Source organism: Tachysurus vachellii, chromosome 4 (assembly GCF_030014155.1).
Source record: "Tachysurus vachellii isolate PV-2020 chromosome 4, HZAU_Pvac_v1, whole genome shotgun sequence".
Classification (NCBI taxonomy): Eukaryota; Metazoa; Chordata; class Actinopteri; order Siluriformes; family Bagridae; genus Tachysurus; species Tachysurus vachellii.
In genome coordinates this window covers 21475657-21500639 of record NC_083463.1, presented here as the reverse complement: position 1 = coordinate 21500639, position 24983 = coordinate 21475657, and the positions used below count along the sequence as shown (strand labels likewise).

Genomic DNA, 24983 nt, shown 5'->3' with positions numbered 1-24983 from the left:
TTCATCTTCTACCGCTTATCCGAACTACCTCGGGTCACGGGGAGCCTGTGCCTATCTCAGGCGTCATCGGGCATCAAGGCAGGATTCACGCTGGACGGAGTGCCAACCCATCGCAGGGCACACACACACTCATTCACTCACGCAATCACACACTAGGGACAATTTTCCAGAGATGCCAATCAACCTACCATGCATGTCTTTGGCCAGGGGGAGGAAACCGGAGTACCCGGAGGAAACCCCCGAGGCACGGGGAGAACATGCAAACTCCACACACACACAAGGTGGAGGCGGGAATCGAACCCCGACCCTGGAGGTGTGAGGCGAACGTGCTAACCACTAAGCCACCGTGCCCCCCAGAGGACTGTTTTAATGTCTAATTTCCGTTTTTCAGAAAGACAAACCCGTGAATTACACTAGTTTCATATGTACAATTGTTTCAATTCTTGCCAATCATACGTGTGCTACAGATGCGGTAAACAGAAAAGAAGAACGGTCGACAGGGTGTAAAAACTTCACTAGATGAATGTAACCTTAAAGTCCTTATAATTAAAAAGTTCTATAAAAAGTGAACATGTAGTGATAAGATCATAAAGGGATAAAAACAGATTACTGTGTCAAAAAAATTCAACACAGTGAACCAATGACATTAAGAAACGTGGCATTTGAGACGCACACTCATACATGCACATAAGCATTAACTAATTCTAACAAATAAGCAAAGTGAAAACGTAATTGAAAAGATGTAGATGGAATCAGACCTGCTGTTATGTGGAGTGCTGAAGATTGCATGTATCACATTGCATGTGTGCATTATATATTAGATTACACTGTTACTTTCCACTGAGCAGTTGGCTTTTGGCTTTACAATAGACTGCTTCTAGATGCTGGTAACTTGGTCAGGTTTAATGTGGGGGAAAAAAAAACATCTACTGAGATGCATTGGGGGGAAAATATACATACTGTATTAAGGCATTAACTTCAAAATCCCTACTGCATATATTTAATACATAGTCTGGTATTCTTTAGTAGATTGTCTGTTTACTTATTGTGTTTATTCCAGCTGTCCCTAATATTAATATACCATGACACTTTTATGTACAGTATAGTCAGATTAGATAGCTCAGAAGGAGATATTTACATTTACATTACGGCAAAAGAGATGTAGAGAGGAAATAGACAGCTTTTGATACTAGTTAGAGAGAGTTCTCATTTCCCATAATATACCATGAGCACAGAAGAAATTTTATATGTTTGGATTTAATACTCTAACAAGCGTATGTAAACATGGCGAGTATTATTATCTGTTGCCTTTACTGTAATTAGACGTGTCTCTTGTAAAAGCAACACAAGATTGTCAAGATAAGTAACAAACTATCCTAATCAGCTACTGCTTATAATAACAGTAACGCTAACATGTCTAGTTTTAGTGAACTAAAAATAAACTTTACAAAGCTATATATTAGATTTGTTTCTGTCTGACATATCGTGTTTTGACCAGTTCAAACTCAATGTCTTCTTTATGACTGTGTGTCTAAATACATACAGGTATTATAGCATTGAAGGTTGTAAGGTGTTTTCCTAATGTTTGCCTAATTGATGTACACTTTATGATTCTTAACAGGTTTAAGATGTTTCTAAAAAAAACCCTGTCACCATTTAAACTAATTTTAATTTCAAGAGATTGAAATAATATATCACAAGTCTTGCTTTAATGATCAACAAATACTAATTTGAAGAATTTCATCCAACAGTTATTGACAATTTGCAGTAATGTATAGACTAGTTTATTGAATTGTTTGAGATATAATTTTAATATAACAAACCCGTTTCTTTAAAAAACATTAAAAATTAAAAATCTAAATATATATATATATATATATATATATATATATATATATATATATATATATATATATATAATATTCTTCTAATCAGATGTAACAGTGGTTTGCATTCCTCTTAATTCTTATAAGGATTTATACATATTAAACTAGTAAGAGAAATGGCATTTTTCATAATACAGCTACATTCCTATATAAATTACCTGTAGGCGTTCCTGCTACTGGTTGCCATAGTAATAATGTTTATTAGTGGGTCGTGTAATTAGCGTTCCAATTTTTTTTTTGGCTGCTAAAATGGAATATTCTTGAGGGAGCGCATTGTAAATATAACTCACCAGTATATATACACTCTACTGTCTTTACCTCCAATGGTAGTCGCTGCACTAATTTGCTAGTTTAACAATGTTAGTTTGTCTCATATTTGGACACGCTCACATCTTGTCGCAAATGGTCAGTGTCACTTATGTTGCTCATGTTTGGAAGTCACAAGCTCTCATTTAATATGAATGATCCCCAGCTACTTTGCGACTGGGAGTCTTTGTATGTTTAAACCTAGTGTAACAGCATAATGCTGTTGTTATTATTATTTTTTAATGACAGTCGTGTTCAGTTGCAGTTGCATGTTAGACATGGTTAAAGTCACATATCAAAATATTAAAAATATTAATGTCACAGGACCCTTTATAATTTGTTTGTTTACATTATGCATACATGTATGTGAAAATAATAAAAAAAAAAACAAAAAAAAACACTGTGTTTTTCCCATGTCCCAAAGTGAACAGTGCGATTTGGGCTTCACTAAGTACTATAAATGTGAGATTCTCAAAAATACTAGAAAACTTAGAGAAGCACATTAGAACATGTTTGTGCCTTTGTAACATAGAAATGTAATAATGGTATTTGTTCAGTGGCATTTCTGTCTTCCTGACTGTTGAATTTCACAAATTGTGGTGACCTGTGATTGCAAGTCTTATAAAATAATGAAACAAAAAATATACTACTTGACTTGTGTTTCCTTCCACTGACTTTGTCCTACTGTTTTATTCATAGATCCTGGTGATGATCAAGAGGTTTTGAGGAACAGTGACTGTTGTTTTCCTTAGGCTGCACAAAGGACAGCAGACACAGAGATGCTATTCAGGGCTTGGGCATTCTTAGCGTGTGTCTGGCTACAGATTCAGGTGACCTTGAATGCTGAAACCTGTCCTGTAGACCAACAGAAATCTGTTGATTTTACAGTGCCATATTCTTCGCGTCATTTCCAAACTTTGAAGCCCATCCAGAACATTGTGGTGTACCAGGATTTGTCTGAGGTATATATAGCCTCACAGAATGTCATCGAAGCCCTGAACAACAATCTTGAGAAGATATGGGAGTTACGCACCGGGCCTGTCGGCAATCCAGATTGTAAGACATGTCAGTGTGGTTTCGAGACTGATCCAAATGCATCAGAAGACACGGATAATCAAGTTTTGCTTTTGGACTCTAAACCATTTTTGCCGTTTCTGTACGTATGTGGTAGCAATCAGTACGGGAGCTGTACGTTTCTTGAACTTGAAAAAGATGTGCAACCATCTGTCAGCTGTCTTTTCAAACATGAAATTAACTCACTCACACAGTGTCATGATTGCATTGCTAGTCCTCTAGGCACAAAAGTCAGCATTGTAGAAGAAGGCCAGGCCTCTTACTTCTTTGTAGCTGCTACCATCAACAGCACAATTGCAAAAGATAATGGCAGACGTTCTATCTCAATCCGACGTCTGCTCGCAACAGAAGATGGATTTGAGGTCGAAATCAAAGGCTTGACAGTACTTCCTATGTTCCAGGATCCCTACCCTATTGAATATATTTATACATTCTCCACACAGGAGTATACATATTTTCTGTCTGTTCAGAGAGAAAACCCCTCAGACAACACATCGGAACTTCAGACTCATCTGGGGGTGCTGCCAAATGGGGATAGAGAAGCCTGGATGTATCGAGAGGTGGTCTTAGAGTGCCACTTCAGGCCCAAGCGGAAGAGGAGAAGCACTGAGAATGTTGTGTACAATGTAGCTCAAGCAGCTCATTTCAGCATAGCAGAGAAGGACCTAGCAAATCAACTAGGCCTGAAGGAGAAACAGAACAGCGTCTTGTACATAGTATTTGCAATTACTGATAAAGATGGAAAACCTACTGGAAGATCTGCCCTTTGCGCATTTTCTATAGTGAGCATAAAGCTAGCCATCAAACAAGGTATGGATGCATGCTGCCAAAAGAGAGCCGGACGCCTTTCCCGGGGCTTGAATTACTTCCAGCCGAGTGCTAGCTGTCCTCATGAAGTAAATGATTCTCTTATTCAGTTTACACAATGTATCTGTTTTTTTTAATAGACTTAGCAACTGATATACAGTATAGATGCCACATTCTTATATACTACTTGACCTTGACCTAGTCATTTGCTAAGATTTGAAAAAAGAAGAGTAATGTTTTAACTTGAATATGTAAGAAGATAAAATAATGGCCGATTACAGGAAATGACTCATTTTATTATTTGTTAAAGGGTTGTGCACCTGTGCACACTCATTGCATTATAAAATACCAAACCTTCAAGACTAAAAACGTTTAAATATCTGTATATTAAATGTATACAGTCACATTTTTAGATAGTTGCTTACAGACCCAGACACAGGGTTGCTTTATGTTATGTGTAATGCAAACAATTTATGGCTTCTGGGTTACAGTAAAACATGCTAATCTTAAAAATTGCAACTGGGAACTAATGAAATAATTAGTTTTTTGTACTTATTTTGTACTTATAAATACGAATTTGTATTTATTCAGAGACTGTTTTTTTAGGAAACTGAAGTGTTTAGGTAGAGGTCTATTAAGCTAACATTGTAGTTTAGGATTTTTATTAGATGTATTTTATTCTACGTATTAGTACTAATTAGTAACTAGATTTGAAAAGTTCGTCGCGACAAACTTTGATGTTGGCTTTGACGTTGCAAGTATTCGCAAAGGCCGGTGCTTTTTGGAGACGAGTGGACATAAGGGTCAGTGTTACTTTTGGAGGCAAGTGGAGACGAGCATGTGATGTCATCCAAATACCCTCATTGGGTATGTGTTTTGATATGTCACATTTTCATGTTGTGCTAATTTTTGATTTTCACGTGACATCACGTGACGTCATCAGAATACACGTGAGGAAGTTCCCCTCATTGTTCTGAGTGTTTTGATATGTCACATGTCCATGTTGTAAAAAGTTTTTTGATTTTGCATATTTTGGGGGCGGGGCTGCGGCACAACCGAAAGGCCAGTCGGTACACCAATTTAAACCTTTGTTCAGAGTATCATCCTAAAGGAGCTGGCTGAGTTTGGTGTAGATAGTTCGAAAGCCTGCCGAGTTATAAACCTCCAAAGATTATAATGGGAGTCTATGAGAAAAAAGGCCAATTTGAGACCCGATACCGGAAGTACCGGTACTCGGATCGCTTACAAAAGTAATAGCAACAAACTTCAGACCAGGGTCTACAACATATCTGAATTTGGTGCATGTGGCTCGAAAGCCCTAGGAGGAGTTACTCTTGATAAATTTTTGTCTAAGCTTAAATAGGAAAACAGAATGTTGGCTTCTACAAAGCCAACATAATAATTTGTTTTTTATATATATATATATATATATATATATATATATATATATATATGTATATATATATATATCGAAAACTACACTTAAATGATACCTAGAGTGCATATTTAATACATCGTTCATGTCCAGCTGCTGTTGTTTGACAAGTAAGCAGAACGTGTTTTTTTTGCCTAATCAGCAATCCTAGTGACATTGTGTACTTCCTGTGACTGCTACTGCAAGCACATCGGGTCAGGACACAGGATTGCTATTCAAGCCATGTCTCTTATACAACAGAAATAATTCAACTAACTTTTACTGAGAAGCAATAGGAAAATAAATTCTAGATTGTATTTACAAAACCATATTTACAGGAAGGTATACTAAAGCAACATGTGAATATACACCGATCAGCCATAACATTACAACCACTGACAGGTGATCAAACATTGATAATCTTCTTACATGGTATCTGTCAGTGAGTGGGCATTGTTCTTTTGGGAATCCTTAAAAAATCCATGTGGATGTTACTACTGTACCACCTACCTAAACCTAGACCAAGTACACCTGTTCATGGTTTCAGTATTCCCTAATAGCAATAGATGCATTCTGCAGGATTATATGTCTTTCCACTCTGAAAAAATGGTTCAGGAATGGCTTTAAGAACATGAGAAAGGTGTTGACTTGGCCTTCAAATTCCCCAGATCTCAATCCGTTCGAACACCTGTGGGATGTTCTGGGCAAACACATCCTATCCACATCGGCTCCAAATCGTAACTTACAGGACTTAAAGGATCTGCTGATACAGTCTTAGTGCCAGATACCACAGCACACCTTCAGAGGTCTTGTGGAGTTCATTTCATGGCAGGTCAAAGATTTTTTGGTAGCACAATGGGGAACTACACAATATTAGGCAGATGGGTTTAATGTTCTGGCTGATCGGTGTATAGTGTACAGACATGGATGGCTTTAATGTAATACACCATATACTACAACCTCTAATATAAATGACATTGTCATTGGCTATATCCATTCCGTCCTTACCTTATTAGGTTTAGTCCAGAAGTGTTGAAAAGTAGCCATCTGGCATTTATAAACTTCCTGACACAAAGTTGCTTCATCCTGTTTTAGTGGCTACTATCCAGTTGGCTAGAATGTGAACTTTATAAATGCTATAAATTCCCGGGACATTTGCTATCTTTTTCCAGTTTCTGTAAACCTTTTTTTTTTTTTGCAAACAAAAATGCACTGTCGACAATCCTAACTTTCTTTTATTTGTCATTTTCTTTCTAAATAATAATTAAGGCATTTATTAGTTAAATTCTATCATTTGTAGAGGAACTGTTGTCCTTTTGGGAAGCTGTGCAAGTATGTAATGCAGTATAATTATCATTAGTTCTCATACTTTAGGGAATAGGCAAGGCAATTTGCTCCAAGTGTTTCCTCACCAAAATAATCAATATGTTTTAAAGTAAAACTGCTATTATGTGTGTGGGGGTGATGCCATTTTTTTTTTATTGTGTTTTCCATTTTTCTCTGAAGGGAGAAGACAGACAGGTGTGTGAAGCTATGCCCACCATGATAGCTACTCCTCACTCTAGAACAGACTTCTTCAGTGGCCAGATGACAGATGTGTTCACCTCCATTTTGGTTACCACTATTGGTAGTGACACTATAGCTCATATCGGCACTGAACGTGGAAGACTGCTACAGGTGATCTCTCAATCAGATGTGGGGAGTTCATTGATGGAATGTTTTATACCTTTGTGAATTGAGTTGTTTCTAAGGGTACTCATTTTTGACGCAGGTCATTCTGACAATGTCAAGCCCCATTGTGTTTGCCAACTACTCTCTTGTGGATGAGGAAGAGAGAGTGTCCCCTATTGCTGCAGTGCAGTCTGAGGACTCTTTGCTCTTTGTGGTTGGAAACAAGGTTCAAAGTCTCTCTAGCTCTTTCTCTCTCTCTCACTCTCTTTCACAATACTCATATTACTAAGGTCATGCTGTGTTTTGCTCGCTTTGTGTATCTCTTCCTCTCTCTTTTGCATATTTATTGTTGTGGACCCTGACTGATTATACAGGATTTGAAAGTAATTTGTAAGTAATTTGACTAACTTGCAAGTAAGCATGAGAGCAAAATGACTATGCTTTAAATATGTGAAATATCTAGGTGACATATCTGTAAAGGTCAAAATGACATATTTGTTTTGTTTTATCTAAAATATGTCTTTAGATTGTTTCTGTTTTTATTTATCTCCTATTTACCAACTCTTTCCACCAACCTCTTTTGTTTTTTGCTTATTACATCGTGTCTTTTGTCAAAGGTTAACATGTATGTAAGTGTTTGTAGCATTGTCTCTATTTGTTTGTATTTGTTTAGATGATGACTGTGTCTCCTAAAGGACCAGGCTGCACACATCTGCTAACTTGTTCAGAGTGTATGCAGGCCCCTCGCTTTATGGGCTGTGGATGGTGTGATGGGACGCAAAACTGCTCAAAAATGACTGAATGCCAGGGCCAGTGGCGTAATAACACTTGCCCTCCAATTATCACCAAGGTGATTCAAAATTCTCAAATGACCTGAAACAGCTATGTGCTTTATGAAATTACGGTATTTTGAATGTGCTGCTCGATGCTGTGAATGTTGTGAGGGAAGGGTTTCTTTCTTACCTTATTGAACAGATGTTTAAATTGGAATGTTGCAGTAGAAACTAATGATTCATATTCAGCATCTGTTTAAATTTAAGAAAACATGGACTATCAAAAAAAAACATGTTGTAGATTTAGTCATGCCTTACTCACTGAGGCATTTGACAGATGTCCTTATTCAGAGCAACTTACAAAAGTGCTTTTAAGTCTCTATCGATAAATACATTAAAAACGGTTCACTATGTTACAGACATACAGTAAGATACCATCAACCTAAACTTGTTCGTTTTTTTTTTTTTAACGTACACATGGCAAACAAAGGAAAAAGTGCTAGTACAAGTATTTCAGCCTATTTACTATTTATCTATAGTATATGCAAGCACAGTTTTAAGTTTGGGACAGAAACACAAAGAAAGACTGTATTTCAGTAACAGCCAAGATGATGCATGTTTGAACTTGTTCCCAAGTGTCAAGGATAAGAGAACAGTGTTTAAATGTAAATTTAATTATATTATCTTGAAGTTGAAACACACTGTTCCTGTAACTTCTACTATTAAATAACCACACATAGATAAGAACAGACAAAAATGCATTAGAAGGCTGCCAGACCATTCAGACCAATGGAAATGATACAGTGTTTATAAAGTACAAAACAGTCGCTGTCAGCTTTAGGGGTGACAAAAATGTTCCTGTTGTCGTTGCACTTGGTTGGAAGGTTGTGTGAATTACAGGAATTAAACTCACTTGGAATCAAAGTCTCTATGAAGCATGAAATTGTGCTTCTGTTGTTTGGAAGGGAATCTTTCCTTTGGTAGTATTCATGCTCTCATTGAGGAACGGAAAAGTAGTTCTCATTGGGGGAAGGGAATTATTATTTCACTGGGAGAGAATCCGTGTTTTACTTGGTGGTAGAGGATCATGCTCTTATTGAGTGGGAGGGAACCGTGTTGTCATTGCATTGGAAAGAAACATGCTCTTATTGGGTGGGAGTGAATCATGATCTCATATATCCATGTCTATTTGGTTCAGCTGTAAAAGACCAGGGCTCAAAATTCAACAGAGCTGCTGTCATAAAACAAGGACAAGTGCAAGGACAGTTTTAAAGTGAAAGCTACTGATTTAAAAAATCTGAAACTAGTCAAGTGATTATAAATGTGATTCCAGCCAGTGGTGTTGTTTTGTTTTGTTTTGTTTTGTTTTGTTTAGATATTTTGCCATTTTGGTTACAATTTTAATTATCCCAAAATCTGTTATTCCTTCTCTAAGCATTTTCTACCATGCCTGTTTAGTTTTTTCCAAACACTGCTCCACCTGATGGTGAAACAGAGATTACACTTTGTGGCTGGAATTTACAGTCTCCCTTGAAACCTGTTATCACTCCATCTACTCACCAAGTCATTGTGGGACAGAGGAACTGTACCATAATACCAACAATGAGCAAAAGCACCCAGTGAGTAGAACATACACACACACACACACACACACACACACACTCACAAATATGTACATACATGCACAAGAGCAATAAATCTGTGATCAAATTTCCTTTTAGGCTGGTATGCAGGCTCCTTCCTCATTCCTCAGATGTGATGCAAGATGTAGAAATTTACCTGAATGTGAATGAAGAGAGAGTGGCGAATGGTTACTCCATCTCTGGACAGGCTCGCATACAAGGATTCAGCTTTGTGGTAAGCAGGGATATCCAGTGTTAACCAGAAAGTGCCAGTGTGGCAAGTAACCACGTAGCAGCCACACCTGATCTATTGAAATTCAAGATAAACTGATTAAACATGTGAAATCAGGTGTGGCTCCTTTTGAATTGGAATAAAAACCTGCACCTGCACCAGCCCTTTCTGGATAAGACTGGATAACCTTGTTTTAAGTTTTTGTTCTAGTAACTCATACTAGATAAAAAATGTATTAGAAAGTAAATAAAATTTAGTTATGATTTACTTGTGATTCAATTGTATGCAAGTCTAATGATTTGCAGTGTGCCTTGGATTGATTTTTTTGTTTGTTTGTTTGTTTGATTTATTTCGCATTTAGACTCCAGTTGTCACTGATATCAGTCCCAACTTTGGGCCCAAGATTGGAGGCACCAGAATTACACTGACAGGAAAATATCTGGATTCTGGACAAACAAGAACGGTCCGGATGGGCGAGAAGATCTCCAACGTTGAAAGGTTTTTAACAATATAGTATGTTTGTGGTTATGGAATATGCCTTAGTTTTGGTCTTCTATCATAAACTGAAACATATTTCTACAGCGTTTCTAGCAATGAGACCTGGTCCTCTGTAGTCTTCATGTCTGAGGCAGTGGAGGATCTGACAGATGTGAATGTGTCACTTCTAATTGACAATTCAGTTATATATGCAACCAAGCAATTCAGCTATAGGGAGAATCCTAAGGTGACCGAGATAAAGCCTAACTGCAGCTTCAGCAGGTGAGGCCCACAATAACATTGTGTATGCTTATATGTATATGTATATACTGTATGTAGGTGTATTATAAAATGTATAATGTATGTGCTGTCATAGCTAATCATTCCCTATTCATTTGCTCTTTAATGCTAATCTGGTGGTTATTTTTGGAGATTGTCATTAAATACACAGTCGGAGACACATGTTGAGCCTTTTATGGATTATATTTGCATAAATTGTATATGTAAATTCTATCATTTTGCAAAATATCTGATAAAAGCTTATGGGCTAATGGTGGCTGATGGTGCTAATGAATTAACCCGATAATCATTAACAATCCATTTACAGTTTTGCCTGTGATGCATTATACCAAATGTTAGCTTGCCTTTGTCCTAAGCATGGTTTAGAAACCTCAACATGTTTTCATAGTGATTCATTTACATACACTCTTCAATGCCTTTCAGGAAAAAAATTTTTTTTAAAGAATTTTGTCGCAAAATCTTTTAACAAATGAAAAATGAACAAACTAACAAGATGGGGTTGAGACAACAATGAAATAGAAACCAAAACACACTTAAGTGCTTGTTGCCATGGGATCCTCAAAATGAAGGGGTAAAAAGGTTAATTTTGCATGCAACTGTACTTATACCTTGCAAATACATTGTTACAAATACATTGTAAATTATAAGGCCAAAAGTATATGAACACCTGACCATCACACCCATATGGTGCATGATGAACATGTTTTTTCAGATTTGTTCCCTCTTTCAGGAAGGCATTTCACCGAATTTTTGAGCATGGCTTTCTGGAATTTTCATTCAGCCATGAGGTCTGGGCATTGTGCAGGTCACTCGAGTTCTTCCACTCTAAGCTTCTATCCTCACAATCTGCATGCTGGAACGTATTTGAGGCCTTTAGTTCCAGTGAAGGGAAATTGTAATGCTAGAGTTTGGGGGAAACAACATAAGGGTGTGATGGCCAAGTGTCCACAAACCTTTGGCTGTATAGTTTATGAGATTTAGCTAATTAAATATACTTTTTGGCTGTCTTGTTATGCAGAGGTTCCAAAATCATCATACTGGGGGAAAATCTTGACACTGCGTCCCAGACTACAATTTATTACAAAGCCAAGAACTCAAATCCCATCCAAAGTGTAAGTGTTTAAGCACATTTTACATAAGTTTCTGTCTATGGTGCCTCCAATATTAACTCAGCTGAAATCCCTCAGGTGTGTTTAGGTCCTGTGAGCCCAACACAGATGGAATGTGTGAGTCCGGCATGTGAGGATTCGGATGGTGTCCTCTCGGTGGACATGGATGGAGCAAAAAATCTTATTTCAATGCCTTTTTTCTGCTACCCCAATGGCAAGCCAATCCCCTTTGAACATGATGACAACATGCTTCTACTTGAACCTGGGAAGGACAGAGTCTCATTGCATGTGTGTCTGCATTTTCTTATATTTTCTATTTATGAATATTTATTAAATTGTTCAGCCATATTGTAAAAGTGAATATGTCATGCGTTATGAATATTATTTGTTATGAGTGCTTCTGACTATGATTGTGGTTATTGACCTCAGCACGAGAGACTCAGCTTGGTGAGCCATTGCATGGACATCATCATGACAATAAATGGTGTGAACTGCAACGCTCAAGTCCGGGAAAATGAAATCTCCTGCCGAATCCCTAAAAATGTTGTGATCCCTAACAAGGGGGCACCAGTCATGGTAAGAGCACCAACTTAGGCTGATCTTTGTCTTCTGCTGTTTAATCCTCTCTTCATTGCTTTGCAACAGATATTCCACCAACTTAAGCCATATTTATTAATTGTACAGCAGTGCAATTGTAAGTGTTTACAATACAATATGTCATAGCTAGCTTTTGTGTTAGTAATGCAAACAGTATTTATGGGAGTAGACATACTGTATATGTAAATCCCCTTCATATACATGCACATCTTCCTATAGCAGGTGTATGTGCAAGTTATAGCTGATCATATGACAGGGTCAAAACAGAACATTTCTGGATTGATATTTCATTTATTTGAATTATTTTTTAACCTTGTTTCTGTAATATAAATGCAATTAAACATTTTTTTCCTTATTCAATAGAGAGACTGAATTTAGTATATTAAGTATCGTGTTGGAAAAATATAAGCATTGTTCCACTTTTAGGAAGGTAAAGTCAATTAATTAGATAGTACCTGAAATTAGACCAATTAGTTGAGTCTGAACAGGATCACATTCATATTTTTTTGTTTCATCCAGTTGTATTTATCTGGAAGCAAAACACATTACTACTTCACACTAAATTAGTTCTCCTCATCACAGGTGTCAGTAAATGGGGAGATTTATGATGTTGGCCGGGTGGCATATTCCAGCAGCCACCTTCCTGTTGGCATTGTGTTGGGTATACTTGCAGCACTGGCAGTAGGGGCCGCTTTAGCATTTGCACTCATGAACCATTGGCACAAGAGGAAGAAAGGTGAGACTATGTATTTGGTAAATTCTACTGATTCTACTTTAGGTTAATTAAATGTGGTTCTGCAGCATACTTATGTCAGACTATATGATGTAAAATAATCCACTGAATATGTTTTGTTATCGTGAATTCACCATGTAGATCATTAAGCAGCCAATTTAAGATTTAATGTTGACATTATTGCTTTTTTTATGTAATATTTCAGTTGTAATAAACAAAGAATTATTTGTGGAAAAAAATATCTAGTAGCTAGGGAGGCAGAGCTTCGGTTATCAATGTATTCCATGCGAAATGAGGACGCTTCACCAATGGGAGACTACAGACGAGGTACAGTAGACATTATTATGATGCTCATCTCAGCTACACTTTACTAGGCTTCAGAGTGAAGAATGAATACACTGAATTGAACATGATTCTGACACTTTTATCAAAAAAGTATTTTTGTCTTACAAAATGTTATACAAATCACTTCGCATTTGAAGAAAGTGGCCATATGATTTAAAAAAACTGTCAGAACAGTATATTACAGAATCAGTATATATTTATTCATTTATTTAATTTTATAAACATATACATTATCACAAATTTGTATATGATGATTATAATCATAAATTTACAGTATAGTAAAAGTTAGAAGTTTCATCTGTCATATAGAATTTTCCACTGGTACCTCACGTGGATCAGGCATGGCATTCTCTGGGTTGGTGTATGCCGGTGGTGTAGACCCTGCTGCTCTTCCTCTGGTATCGCCTCAGACCATCTCCCTATCAGCTCTGAGGCCCCAGCTGCTGGAGGAGGTAAAGGATGTGCTGATCCCTCCTGAGCAGCTCACTATCCAGAAAGACGACATCATTGGCAAAGGTACATGTCTACATACCTGTATATTATGACCCTTCTCTCCAGTTTATCTAGTTATATTGATCCGTCATTCTTTCTCCTTATCTGAAACCTTATATTTGTTTGAAGTCCTGTCCCATGTTCTTATTTCTTTGCTCTACAGGTCATTTTGGAACAGTTTATCATGGCTACCTTAAAGACAGCGACAACCATGAAAAACACTGTGCAGTGAAGTCATTAAACAGTGAGTGAATTCAGACCTTATGGCATCAGATACTTTACAGATACTATTTGAATTAGTTTTACATTAGGTTTCAAAATTGTACGTTATACTATTGTGTAAGACAATAACAATATAATTTGATTTCTGAAAATTTCAAAAGTACAAATAAAAAAAATGAATTAGGTAACAATAATATTGCAAAATTTAAGATAAGTTTTTTTTAGTTTTTGATAACTGATGATAGTTTGATCAGTGATATTGTATAAAACTATAATGAATTTTGCTCTGTATTGCCAGGCATTACAGATGTGGAGGAAGTGGAACTCTTCTTGAAAGAGGGGATCCTGATGAAAGCCTTTCACCACCCTCATGTGCTCTCACTTTTGGGAATTCTGATACCCACTGATGGCCTTCCTCTTGTTGTCCTGCCATACATGAAACACGGAGATCTCCGGCACTTTATCCGCTCTAAAGACAGGGTAGGGATTACTAGCTTTCTTTTTTCTTTTTCTTTTTTCTTTTAACCCTTTCCACCGTAGGCATGTTTTTTTTTTTTTTTTTAAAAAAAACATGCTCTATTTTAATCGAGTATATCTCAAAAACTACAAGGTGTATTTGAATAATTCTGTTAACAAAATAAAGGTAAATGTGAGATTGTTAAAATAAGTATACAGTATATACAGTATATTGCCAGGTCAGAGTAAGAAAAGCTGAAACACAGCAAAAAAAAATAAAAAATAAATTCCGCCTGACAATGTTTTCCAATACCAGAGAGATATGAAAATCTATTTTATAACATCTCACCATTAACTGTTTCAAGACTGATTTATCTATTGTACATCAGAGATATTAGAGAAATCTTTTTTGAAAGATGTCTAGGCAGACTCCCCTGTGTGCCATGATGGTACATTTTGGCATTCTTCTGTAATATCTGAGGTTTTCAGGGTGTATTTGAATAATTCTGGTACCAAAATAACACGTGAGATTGCTGCAGAAGTGTTAAAATAAGTATATACAGTATATTACCAGATCCGAGTAAGAGAAGATGGTATACAGCATATCTTTGGACACACAGAGTCCATGACGCCCCTTGAAGAAACACAGCTGCAAATATTGCAGAGTGGCTTGAAGACATTATTGCCAAATTTGACATTCCACCAGAGAATGTAATATGGCAATTAAATGCACGAAATGGGTTTAATTAATTTCAGCAATAAAATTGTCCATTTTTAATTAAACTAATTAGTTGTTCATTTTAAGAGACCTGTCTTATTTTTCTTGCACATTTAATATTCTTCTTTAATAAAGTACTTCTTATCCGAATACTCAAAGGAATACTCGATTACTAAAATAATCAATAGCTTCAGACCAATATGCACAGTATTCCACAGTACTGCAAGTGTATCTACATTAATTTCATATTCTTTGTTTTTAAGAATCCAACAGTGAAGGACCTGATTGGTTTTGGGCTTCAGGTTTCTAAAGGAATGGAGTATTTAGCACAAAAGAAGTTTGTGCACAGAGACCTGGCAGCACGCAACTGCATGTAAGTTTCTATTTTTGTTCCCAATGAGGTAACGAGAAGGATTGTTTGTTAAGTAGTAACTGGTACAAATGAGGTGCTGTTCAGGCTTAAAAAATAAATAAATCCAAACTTGCTATAATATTTATATGGACAAATTTGCATGTAATCATGCAAATTTGTTTTTTTTTAGATATTAAAATATATGCAGAATTTCTCTATATAGTGACAATAGGATCTAACACACAACCAGAAAAGCCAGAAAAAAATAAGGGATAGAAAATGTGAAGCTTTTATATGGTTTTTCAAATGAAATACAATATAAGATAGAATGGAAAACAATTTAAAAAAACAATGCATTCATGTTATAGTTCATGTATATAGGTTTTGTTCAAGGCAAATGCTTGTGTCTTCTTATGTGCTTTTGTGTTGAGGCTAGTCTTGTCTAGAACATATTCTATATCACAAAATAACATCATTGATTAATTTACTATTTTCATTGTCAAATGAATAAACTAATAGCAGTGTTCGGTTATTAAAAATTCTGTCTCCTCGGATGTTCTTTACAGGGGAAAAAGCGGTGAAAAGTACAAAATAATTAGTGTATTAGTGTATTAAAGTGGCCAAAAATTTCTTTCAGCGAAACATGTTGTGGTTACATCACGCTGTCAGACAATAGCACTGGACTTAATAATACTGCTGTTAAAACCTGAACATTTACATAATGCGTGTCAAAACATTGTTGTTCTAGGCTGGATGAGACGTTCACTGTCAAGGTGGCTGACTTTGGCATGGCACGGGACATCTTGGATAAAGAGTATTACAGCATTCAGGACCACAAAAGAGCCAAACTTCCTATCAAATGGATGGCCATAGAGAGTTTACAGACTCAGAAATTTACCACCAAATCTGATGTGGTAAGTCATTGTAATAGGTTTGTAAGTGATTATAATGATTTTTTAAGTCATTGTGAGCAACGCATTGGTGCTTACTATATTCTGATGATCTTATTATTCTATATAAGATTATCTTATTTTAGAAATTGTCTCTGGTGTGTTCTCTAGTGGTCATTTGGTGTGTTAATGTGGGAAATGCTGACCAGAGGAGCAAGTCCATATCCTGATGTTGACCCATATGATATGACACCATATCTATTACAAGGACGGCGACTGCCACAGCCTCAGTACTGCCTCGACTCCCTGTAAGAGAACATTCCAATCTGCTATTAATAATTTTTAATAAGAATTAAAATGTCAATTCTGTTCTTATGAGCTATCTTTATATCTTCTCAGGTCCAAATGTTTGAGTGAATGGTCATTTATCCTAATTTATAGAAAATGGAATATTAATATATTAATAACTAAAACTTTTTGTTTAGCATTCAGAATATTTTTGTTCAGATAAGGGCAGCATTCTAAAAAAATGTAATCTTCAGAACGTCAGCACTAATTGCTATGTATCTCTGCATAACATCCTTTCATTATGTTTAAATTGAAAGTGAATTCTGCTGGCTCTGTGTTAAGTGTTATTACTATTTCTTGGATTCCTGCAGGTGGTGTATCCTGTTGCAGTGCTGGAACCCCGAGCCTGATTTCAGACCGACCTTCTCCATTCTGGTGAAGAAGTTGCAGGAGATTCACTCTATGCTGGAAGGAGAACACTATGTGAACCTGCAGGTGACTTATGTGAACCTGGACCAAAGACGTCCATACACCTCCATTGCTTGGGCCTCTCCATCACTGCCTGAGGGCCACAGCACTGAAACACTGGATCGGCTGGAGAACAGTGGAGATACCTAACCTTCAGCCAACATTACTCAGGGGTTCATCTAAAGACATTTGAGGAATGTATGAAACATAGTGTCATTTGGACAGAGTTTGCGTCACTAAAGAATCCAGCAGTCGGTCAGTCTACAGGATGGAGTTACTGCTGTGTGAAAGTGTTTAAATACGTAAATAATATCCAGATTATTCAATCATGCTGGTTAAAATGCAGCTGTCCCTTGAGTGGGTGTGGCTAAAGTTCAGAGAACATGTCGCTCCAAATTCTAACTGACCATTAGATATTTATGGTGCCTTGCTTATAGACAATCGCACCTGTGCAAAATGTACCAAAAGTTAGAAACACAAGCTGAATTTAAGAAATAAAGGAAGGTTTGAAGAAGTAAAAAGAAAATTAGAGAACTAGCTGGGCGATTGTATAATTCTTTTTTAATTTAAAATCAATTCTTATTTGATTTTCATGCTTATAATTTTGACTATATTAACTCCTTACAGTTTACAGTAACATTGTATGCACAAGCCATCAGACACTGAAACTGGAATACGGTACCAAATTTGTTCTCAGGTTAGCAGGTTAGCACTAGTCAGTCTGGATTAGATGTTTACTGTGTTTAGAAGACATATGTAATTTTATATTGCACTGACCAGTAGTTAATTGCTTTTATATTGTTTTTTATTTAGTGTAGTTTTCCGACTGTGATTTAACTCATTTAATAATGTAAGGCATTTGTTCAAACACAGCCGGAAAACAACACTAAAAATATATATTTTTTGTTGTTGTTGTTGTTTTTTTTAGTGTTGTTTCCCGACTGTGTTTGAACAAATGCCTTACATTTACCTCTTCATGCTTTCATTATGACACACACACACACTAAATGTTTAAAGAGAGTGTATGTTTATCGAATGTAAAATTATAGAGCAAGTACAGCATACTGAAATAACCAGTATGTTTTATTTATTCACAATACAATACATTTAGACTACTGTTCTCTCCTGTTTCTACAATGGCATCATCTGTGTCACTGTTTTTCACCTCCAGTTCTTACCTGGGCCAATTATCTGATGATCAAATCTGTTATGTATTGTTCAAAAGAATTCACTCATGACCATGAGCAAATTAAAATAATCTTGCAAAATTATGTATAATTATTTGAGTTTATTGCTGGGTTCCTTGAGAGAGGTACTGTTAAGACAAGAGTTTTAAATCTAGGCTATATACGTATAAACAATTTTGGTATTTTAAAACACACGTGTTACCGTAAGTTTCTTTTTGGATCTTCTTTCCCAAATGAAAGGTAATTTTTAAAACAAATGATTAAAAACATTTATTTCCGCTTTAATTCACTATATCAAAATTCCAAAAGGTCATACTTACATAACTTCGACATAAGAGATTCCAGAAATTGTTGTAATTACATTTAGAGGCTTTGAATTTTTCAGTTTACATGATTAGGAGTTAATTAGCTGTGTACCTGTGACTGAAAATCCTTACCTTTAGTGTCAGTAAAGACAGTTACTGTAAGTAGCCTACTGCTAGCTGATATCCGCTCACTCGAAAATAAGATGGATGAGCTGAGAACCAGAATTATAACCTGGTGTGAGATAAGGGAGTGTTGTGCTCTTATTTTCATGAAAACCTGTCTCTTGGACAAAGCACCAGACTCGGCTCTCAGCCTTCACACACACACACACACACTATTCATCGTGGAAGTGAAACACCATACATCAGCCTCAGGAAAGACCAAAGGAGGTGGCATCTCCTTGCGTGAGGTTAACAACAGATGGTGTGGAGATGATGTTGAAAAGCATTGTTCTGTGGACATTGAATTTTTAATGGGGAAATGCAGACCCTTTTATTTACCAAGGGATTTCAGTGCTGCATTTCCTTTCTAACAAGGGAGAATAACATTCTCGACCAAGTGTACAGCAACGTAAAAGTCTATTACAAGCTGTGCCCTGGCCACACTTTGGACAGTCAGACCACATCTAAGTGTTTCCCTATCCAGCCTACAAACAATTCCTCAAGTGAGCCCCCCAATAAGTAAGACTGTTAAAGTGTGGAATAAAAAAATCACTCTGAGAGAGGACTGTGGACTTCATCATTCCCACAAAACACTGCAAGATCTGTCCCAATGATTCAAGATCAGCTGTGAGGTGCGGGCCATGCTACGTGCCCATTCCACCGCATTTGTCTCAGGAGACACTGGGGAATACAAAAGAGCCAGATACCACCTACGCAAATCAATCAGTAAGGCCAAGTGAGACTACAGTCTGAGGCTGGAGGGATAGTACAACATTGCAGACTGACAGCACATGTGGCAAGTTCTTCAGCACGTCATAAAGTACTGGCAGAAGAGACAGGGAAACATAACTGTGGTAGACTAGTGGTTAAGGTGTTGGGCTACCAATTGTAAGGTTGTGAGTTCGATTCCTACGTGCCCCTACTGGGCCCCTGAGCAAGGCCCTTAACCCTCAATTGCTCAGTTGTATGAAAATGAGATAAAATTTAAGTCGCTCTGGATAAGGGCATCTGCTAAATGCTGTAAATGTAAATGTAAACTCCAAAAACATAACAACCCAAGATCACACTCCCAGATAAGCTGAATGAGATTTATGCTCGCTTCGAGAGACCCAAACACCAGCCAACAGCATACTGGACACGCCACTCACCATGTCATCAGTAGAGGTGTGCATGACTCTGAGGTATACAACCCACGCAAGGCATCCGGCCCACATAACATCCCGAGGCGGACACTCAGAGTTTGCTCGTCGGAACAGGCTGACATGATCACAGACATCTATAATCTGTCCCTCGATCAGGCCTTGGTGCCTACCTGCTTCAAATCCACCACCATCATACCTCTCCTAAAGAAGAACATTGTGACTTGCCTGAATGACTATCATCCTGTTGCACTCACCCCAATAGTGACGAAGTGTTTTGAAAGGATAGTCATGTCCCACATAAAAAGGAACATTCCAACCACCTTGGACTCACTTCAGTTTGCATATCGACAAAACGGGCCCACTGAAGATGCTGTCAACACTGTTGTCAACACAGCCCTCGCACACTTGGAGGGTAAAGACAAATATGTGAGAACTACACATATTTCATCGACTACAGCTCGGCATTCAACACAGTTATTCCACACAGGCTCTCTGAAAAGCTCCTCACCCTTGGACTGACACCCTCTCTCTGCAACTGGGTGATTAACCTCTTGATAGACAGATCCCAGTCAGTCAGAGTAGGAAACTGGACATCAGGCATCAGAACTGTGAGCACAGAGACAACCCCAATCCTGGGCCCACTGCTGTACCCTCTTCACCTATGACTACGTGGCCTCTCAAACCAACACCAAGATAATAAAGTTTGCAAATGATACCACGATCATTGGAGTTGTTATTGGTCTAGAGGAAACATCTTACAAAACTGAGGAAGCAACTCTTATAGCCTGGAGTCAGGAAAATTGATAATATCTCCTTAAATGGAGATAAGACCAAGGAGATGATTATTGATCCTAGGAGAATGAGGAAGGAGCAGCACACCCCAATCTACATTGGTGAAACAGGTAGAGAAGGTGAAAATTCCTAGGAATATACCAAGATAGATAGTGATCAAGATCAAGATAGTGTTCAAGAAAAAACAAAGCTCTCCAGTGTGTCACTGGACTGCACAGTTCATCTGTGGAGTGACATTCCTATCACTCCAGGAGATTTACAACACCAGGATCATCAGGAGGGCCCACAACATGATCATCAGGAGGGCCCATGACAATAAACCTCTTGAATCTCTATTGAACTCTATCCATAATGTCTTTAATGTAAGCAAGCCCAAAATTATTCTTTGCTTTTCCAATACATTCAGAGGAACTGTAGATGTTCCATGTCTGTTTAACTAAATAAATAAGGTTTTTCTGTCAAAGTATAAAATATAGAATTAATTAATATAATATAATTAATAAATATTAATATAAAAATAGCCTGTATTGCTGCTATGTGATTGGTTCTTGGTATCCATGCATTGTAAATGTTTGTTAACTTCATAAAGGTCTTCATTATTGTCTGGAGAGTTCAGTGTGATATAGAAGATAAAAAAATAAAATTTTTAACGCATTAAATTTGTTGGACAGGTTCCACTTGGCCGGATTACTATAAAAGCTTTAAATGCACAAATAGTGAAAACCATTTATAAATTCCAAATGGTATAAATAGAATAAGGAGGCTTTTTTTTATACTTTTTTTTTGTATTTTTGTATAATATCAGGAATAACAAAAAACAAACAAAAAGATGTAATTTTTTCATACCATGAAGTAATGACATTAAGGATTTTTTTCTATCTTTGTTCGCTGCACCAACAGAGGTCAGTAAAGACTAAACAATGTTTTACTATGTAGTGTTGAGTGTGTTGTATTAGCTGTTTCTCAGATTTTTATTATCCATTATCAGATTTTTATTTTATCAGAGCTTGTTGTCCTGGCTGCTTCCTGTTCCCATTTGCCAATCCAATCCGCAAGTCAGATTTTTTGCCATAGGTTTTTTACGCACATGTACATCCTGACACAACCCTCCCATTTGATCTGGGTTTTGGACTGGCACTGTCACTGGCGGTGAGAGGGTCAATGTGAAATTATCACGATTATTTTACACGATTACTCACTGACTTTGGAAATTGAACTTCAATCAGATTGAATAAACATGATTCAGGCTAACACATATAAACAACAATTGTTTTTAGCCAGAAATACCAACCTGTCTACATGATCTGGTTTCCAAGATGAATGCAAGCAGGAGACAATATTTCCACCAGTGACCCTATAAAGACCCTCTCTGAAGAACAAATTGTGGCATGAAATACACAGGTATTTCCTTGCCAGGTTGGAAAGCAATGGGTAAAGCTTCTGAGATTCCCTCCACCACTTACAGTAAGTGGGTCTTCCTCAGCATCTAGTGTCTCTGTCTGCAGGTACGACTGTAGCTCAAGAGCAATGGCCTGGCTGTTGCAGAGGAGTCTCGTTGCCTGGTGGTCACCTTGCCAGAGATTGATCTGCCTGGTCAGCCAGTCACTCATGGGTTTGTTGCGTATGGTGCTGCATGGAGACTGTTATGCCTTCTTTGAACCAATGTTGTATCAGTCAGCTGTATGGTCTGGTCTTTATCAGCAATCATTTAACGACTTTGACAGGAAGGAATTAGTGTTGGGTCCAAGGTGAACTTGTTATAGACAAACTGTTATAAACAAATTATAAACTGTTGTTGAAATGACATTATTTATATTTACATTATTTACTGTCCAGTGTCACCCAAATGAGGATTTGAAATGTGAATTGTTAAAAGTGCTATACAAATCAATTGAATTTGAATTTGCTGTACTAGCTCATAGGTCTGTTGTGGCAGCAAAGTACTCTGCTTTTGAAACTTCACTAGACACTTCTGCACGGCATTTTTCATATAAAGCAGGCAAATCAACTGTTCCCAAACAACTGAACTGCTATTTACCTTTTTTGTTGACCAAATGCTTTGTGGCTCCTCCCTTTCTGCCATCTTCGCTTGTGCTGATTTTTACATGTGTGGTTCTATTGTGTATTGTGGTGAACTTTAGAGAAGGACTCACAAGGACTCAGGCAAGGAAATTGCTGACAGCAGTTCTCCAGTGAAAGCTTTTGCTAAATTCATACTTAATGACTTTGTTACATGGCCAACTTTGCAGATGCTGCGAATAAAAATAAACTCACAACTGACTGTGTGTGTGCAAGAATATACAGTGACACATTGCAAAAATTTGTTGTATTATTTGCAATGCAACTTCTTCTTGTTGGTCTTTTAGCTGCTCCGTGTATGGGATTACCTCAGTGGATATCATGGTACGCATATTAGATTTGGCACGTGTTTTACACTGGGTATTGAGATTTAAGTCTTCAGTGACTAGGTTAGCTCCCTGCTCAAAAAGCAAATCCAGGTCACAGCAATGAGAGCGCAAGATTCTGCCACTGGACCATCAGGAGGCAACTTGTGATGCAACTTAAATTGGTGAAATTGGCAAGTACAGCATTCTTCCTTTAAACTACTGCCAGTGAAAACACTTATGTAATAACTTTCTATGATATCTGTACTAATGTCAAACAAAGAGTGCTTTGTATGAACGTTGTGCTGATGTCACATGACACATCTTGGCCTGAATTTGCAATGATTTAGAAAAATAGCAAAGATTGTAGAGTTTGCTTAATTTTCTTGCTCTATTTTTTGCTGCAAAGTGTTTGCTGCAATATTTTGTCAGTTCATTAGTTTAGCTTGGTTAATTCTTCTTGCTGAATTTAGTCTCTGTGTCCTTGACCTTGATTTTATTATTTTTTTTAATAATTAACTCTTTATTACATTCTGTAGATATTTGCTTCTCCGTATTGATTTGATTTTGGCAAGTTGTACAGCTTTTGATCACATGAATGTGATTTAGTTTTTTGGCTGTTTTTTGGATGTAGATTTTGTTAACCTCTAAACTCTGCACATGAATCCGCTTAACTCCACTGCACACTCAGGAGTACACATGAGTTACCTCCACCTTTTCTTTTCAGATTCCATTTGTTTAGCCTTGACCTGGTGTGTGACTACTGAATAGCAACTGGAGTAGAACTGTTATTTTATTTATTTATTTGCTTTTACCTCCTCCACATATTTTGAGTATTATCACATAATGGTGCTTATTTAAAAAAAATCTCAAAGGTCACATGGAGCCAAGGCTGGTATTGACATATTCTCAAGAGTTGAATGTGTCTGTAAATGTGAGTTAATTGAAAAATGCTTGCCGCACCATGAAAAGAGGCTTTTGAAAGTTTCAAGGCTGTGCAAGCCGACGTGAGCACTCTGGAGTACAGAGAATAACTACAGTGTGGGGACATTTCTACAGAACTTATTTATCTAATTTAGCAAAATGCAGGCTTATGTTTTGTCAGAGCTGTATTAAAAATATTAAGAAAAATACTAACACTTGCACTGCAAGGATCCCAGATGAATGGTGTTGAAAACATTTAGCTCTTATCTTGATGTCAACTGAATAGAAATTATTTTCTATGAAAGAAGAATTCAGTCTTATCCCTCAATTCCTCTCTATTCCAGCTTACATACTCATTTTAATGACCAAAACATGAAAAAACACATTAGTCAGAAACCATTACAAGGCAAAGAATTCAAGATTTATGGGGACTTTTTAATAATTAAAAAAATTAAATTTAGGCAAAGTAAGAAAAAAGAAAAATACATTACAGAAGACCATGTTATGTAGTTAGATAACCAAATGCAAGTAGATTATCCAAAATGAATATGTGTTCTAAACATATACGAATAGTTTGGTGCGGTATTCTTTTTGTAAAAGCTTGCCAGAAAAGACCAGAAGGCATCTGGTTGAGGCTAGAGATGCTTATTGGAACTGGAATCCATAAAAAGTTGAAGATTTATACTGTCATGCAGGTGTTAACAGCAGGTCGGATATGAAGCTTACTCCACTGACTGCACTGAAAAGGTTAATTCACTTCCCCATGGAGAACATAATAGTGCAGTATGCTGTTAAAACATATAAAACAGCCTACACAGGGTGCTTTCTTTGTGCAGCCTCTCTACCAAGGTCTGA

The 24983-nt window shown here is 37.0% G+C and overlaps 1 protein-coding gene across 2 annotated transcripts in view; it reads left to right on the top strand.

Moving 5' to 3' along the window:
- mst1ra (macrophage stimulating 1 receptor a) overlaps positions 1–18500 on the top strand; it is a 19974-nt gene extending 1474 nt beyond the window's left edge. Inside the window, exons 2-21 of one of the 2 annotated variants that reach the window (XM_060868335.1) lie at positions 2892–4162; positions 6994–7164; positions 7259–7384; positions 7832–8008; positions 9390–9550; positions 9653–9788; positions 10147–10283; positions 10368–10544; positions 11581–11674; positions 11750–11959; positions 12101–12247; positions 12851–13004; positions 13251–13328; positions 13656–13862; positions 14002–14082; positions 14359–14540; positions 15498–15607; positions 16335–16500; positions 16648–16784; positions 17136–18500. In XM_060868335.1, the coding sequence (XP_060724318.1) occupies positions 2972–4162; positions 6994–7164; positions 7259–7384; positions 7832–8008; positions 9390–9550; positions 9653–9788; positions 10147–10283; positions 10368–10544; positions 11581–11674; positions 11750–11959; positions 12101–12247; positions 12851–13004; positions 13251–13328; positions 13656–13862; positions 14002–14082; positions 14359–14540; positions 15498–15607; positions 16335–16500; positions 16648–16784; positions 17136–17382 (4089 nt within the window). In that variant the 5' untranslated portion in view covers positions 2892–2971 and the 3' untranslated portion in view covers positions 17383–18500. Of the gene's footprint in view, positions 1–2891; positions 4163–6993; positions 7165–7258; positions 7385–7831; positions 8009–9389; positions 9551–9652; positions 9789–10146; positions 10284–10367; positions 10545–11580; positions 11675–11749; positions 11960–12100; positions 12248–12850; positions 13005–13247; positions 13329–13655; positions 13863–14001; positions 14083–14358; positions 14541–15497; positions 15608–16334; positions 16501–16647; positions 16785–17135 lie in introns of both variants that reach the window. The other variant, XM_060868334.1, reaches the window with a different exon arrangement.
- Positions 18501–24983: the final 6483 nt, after the last annotated feature.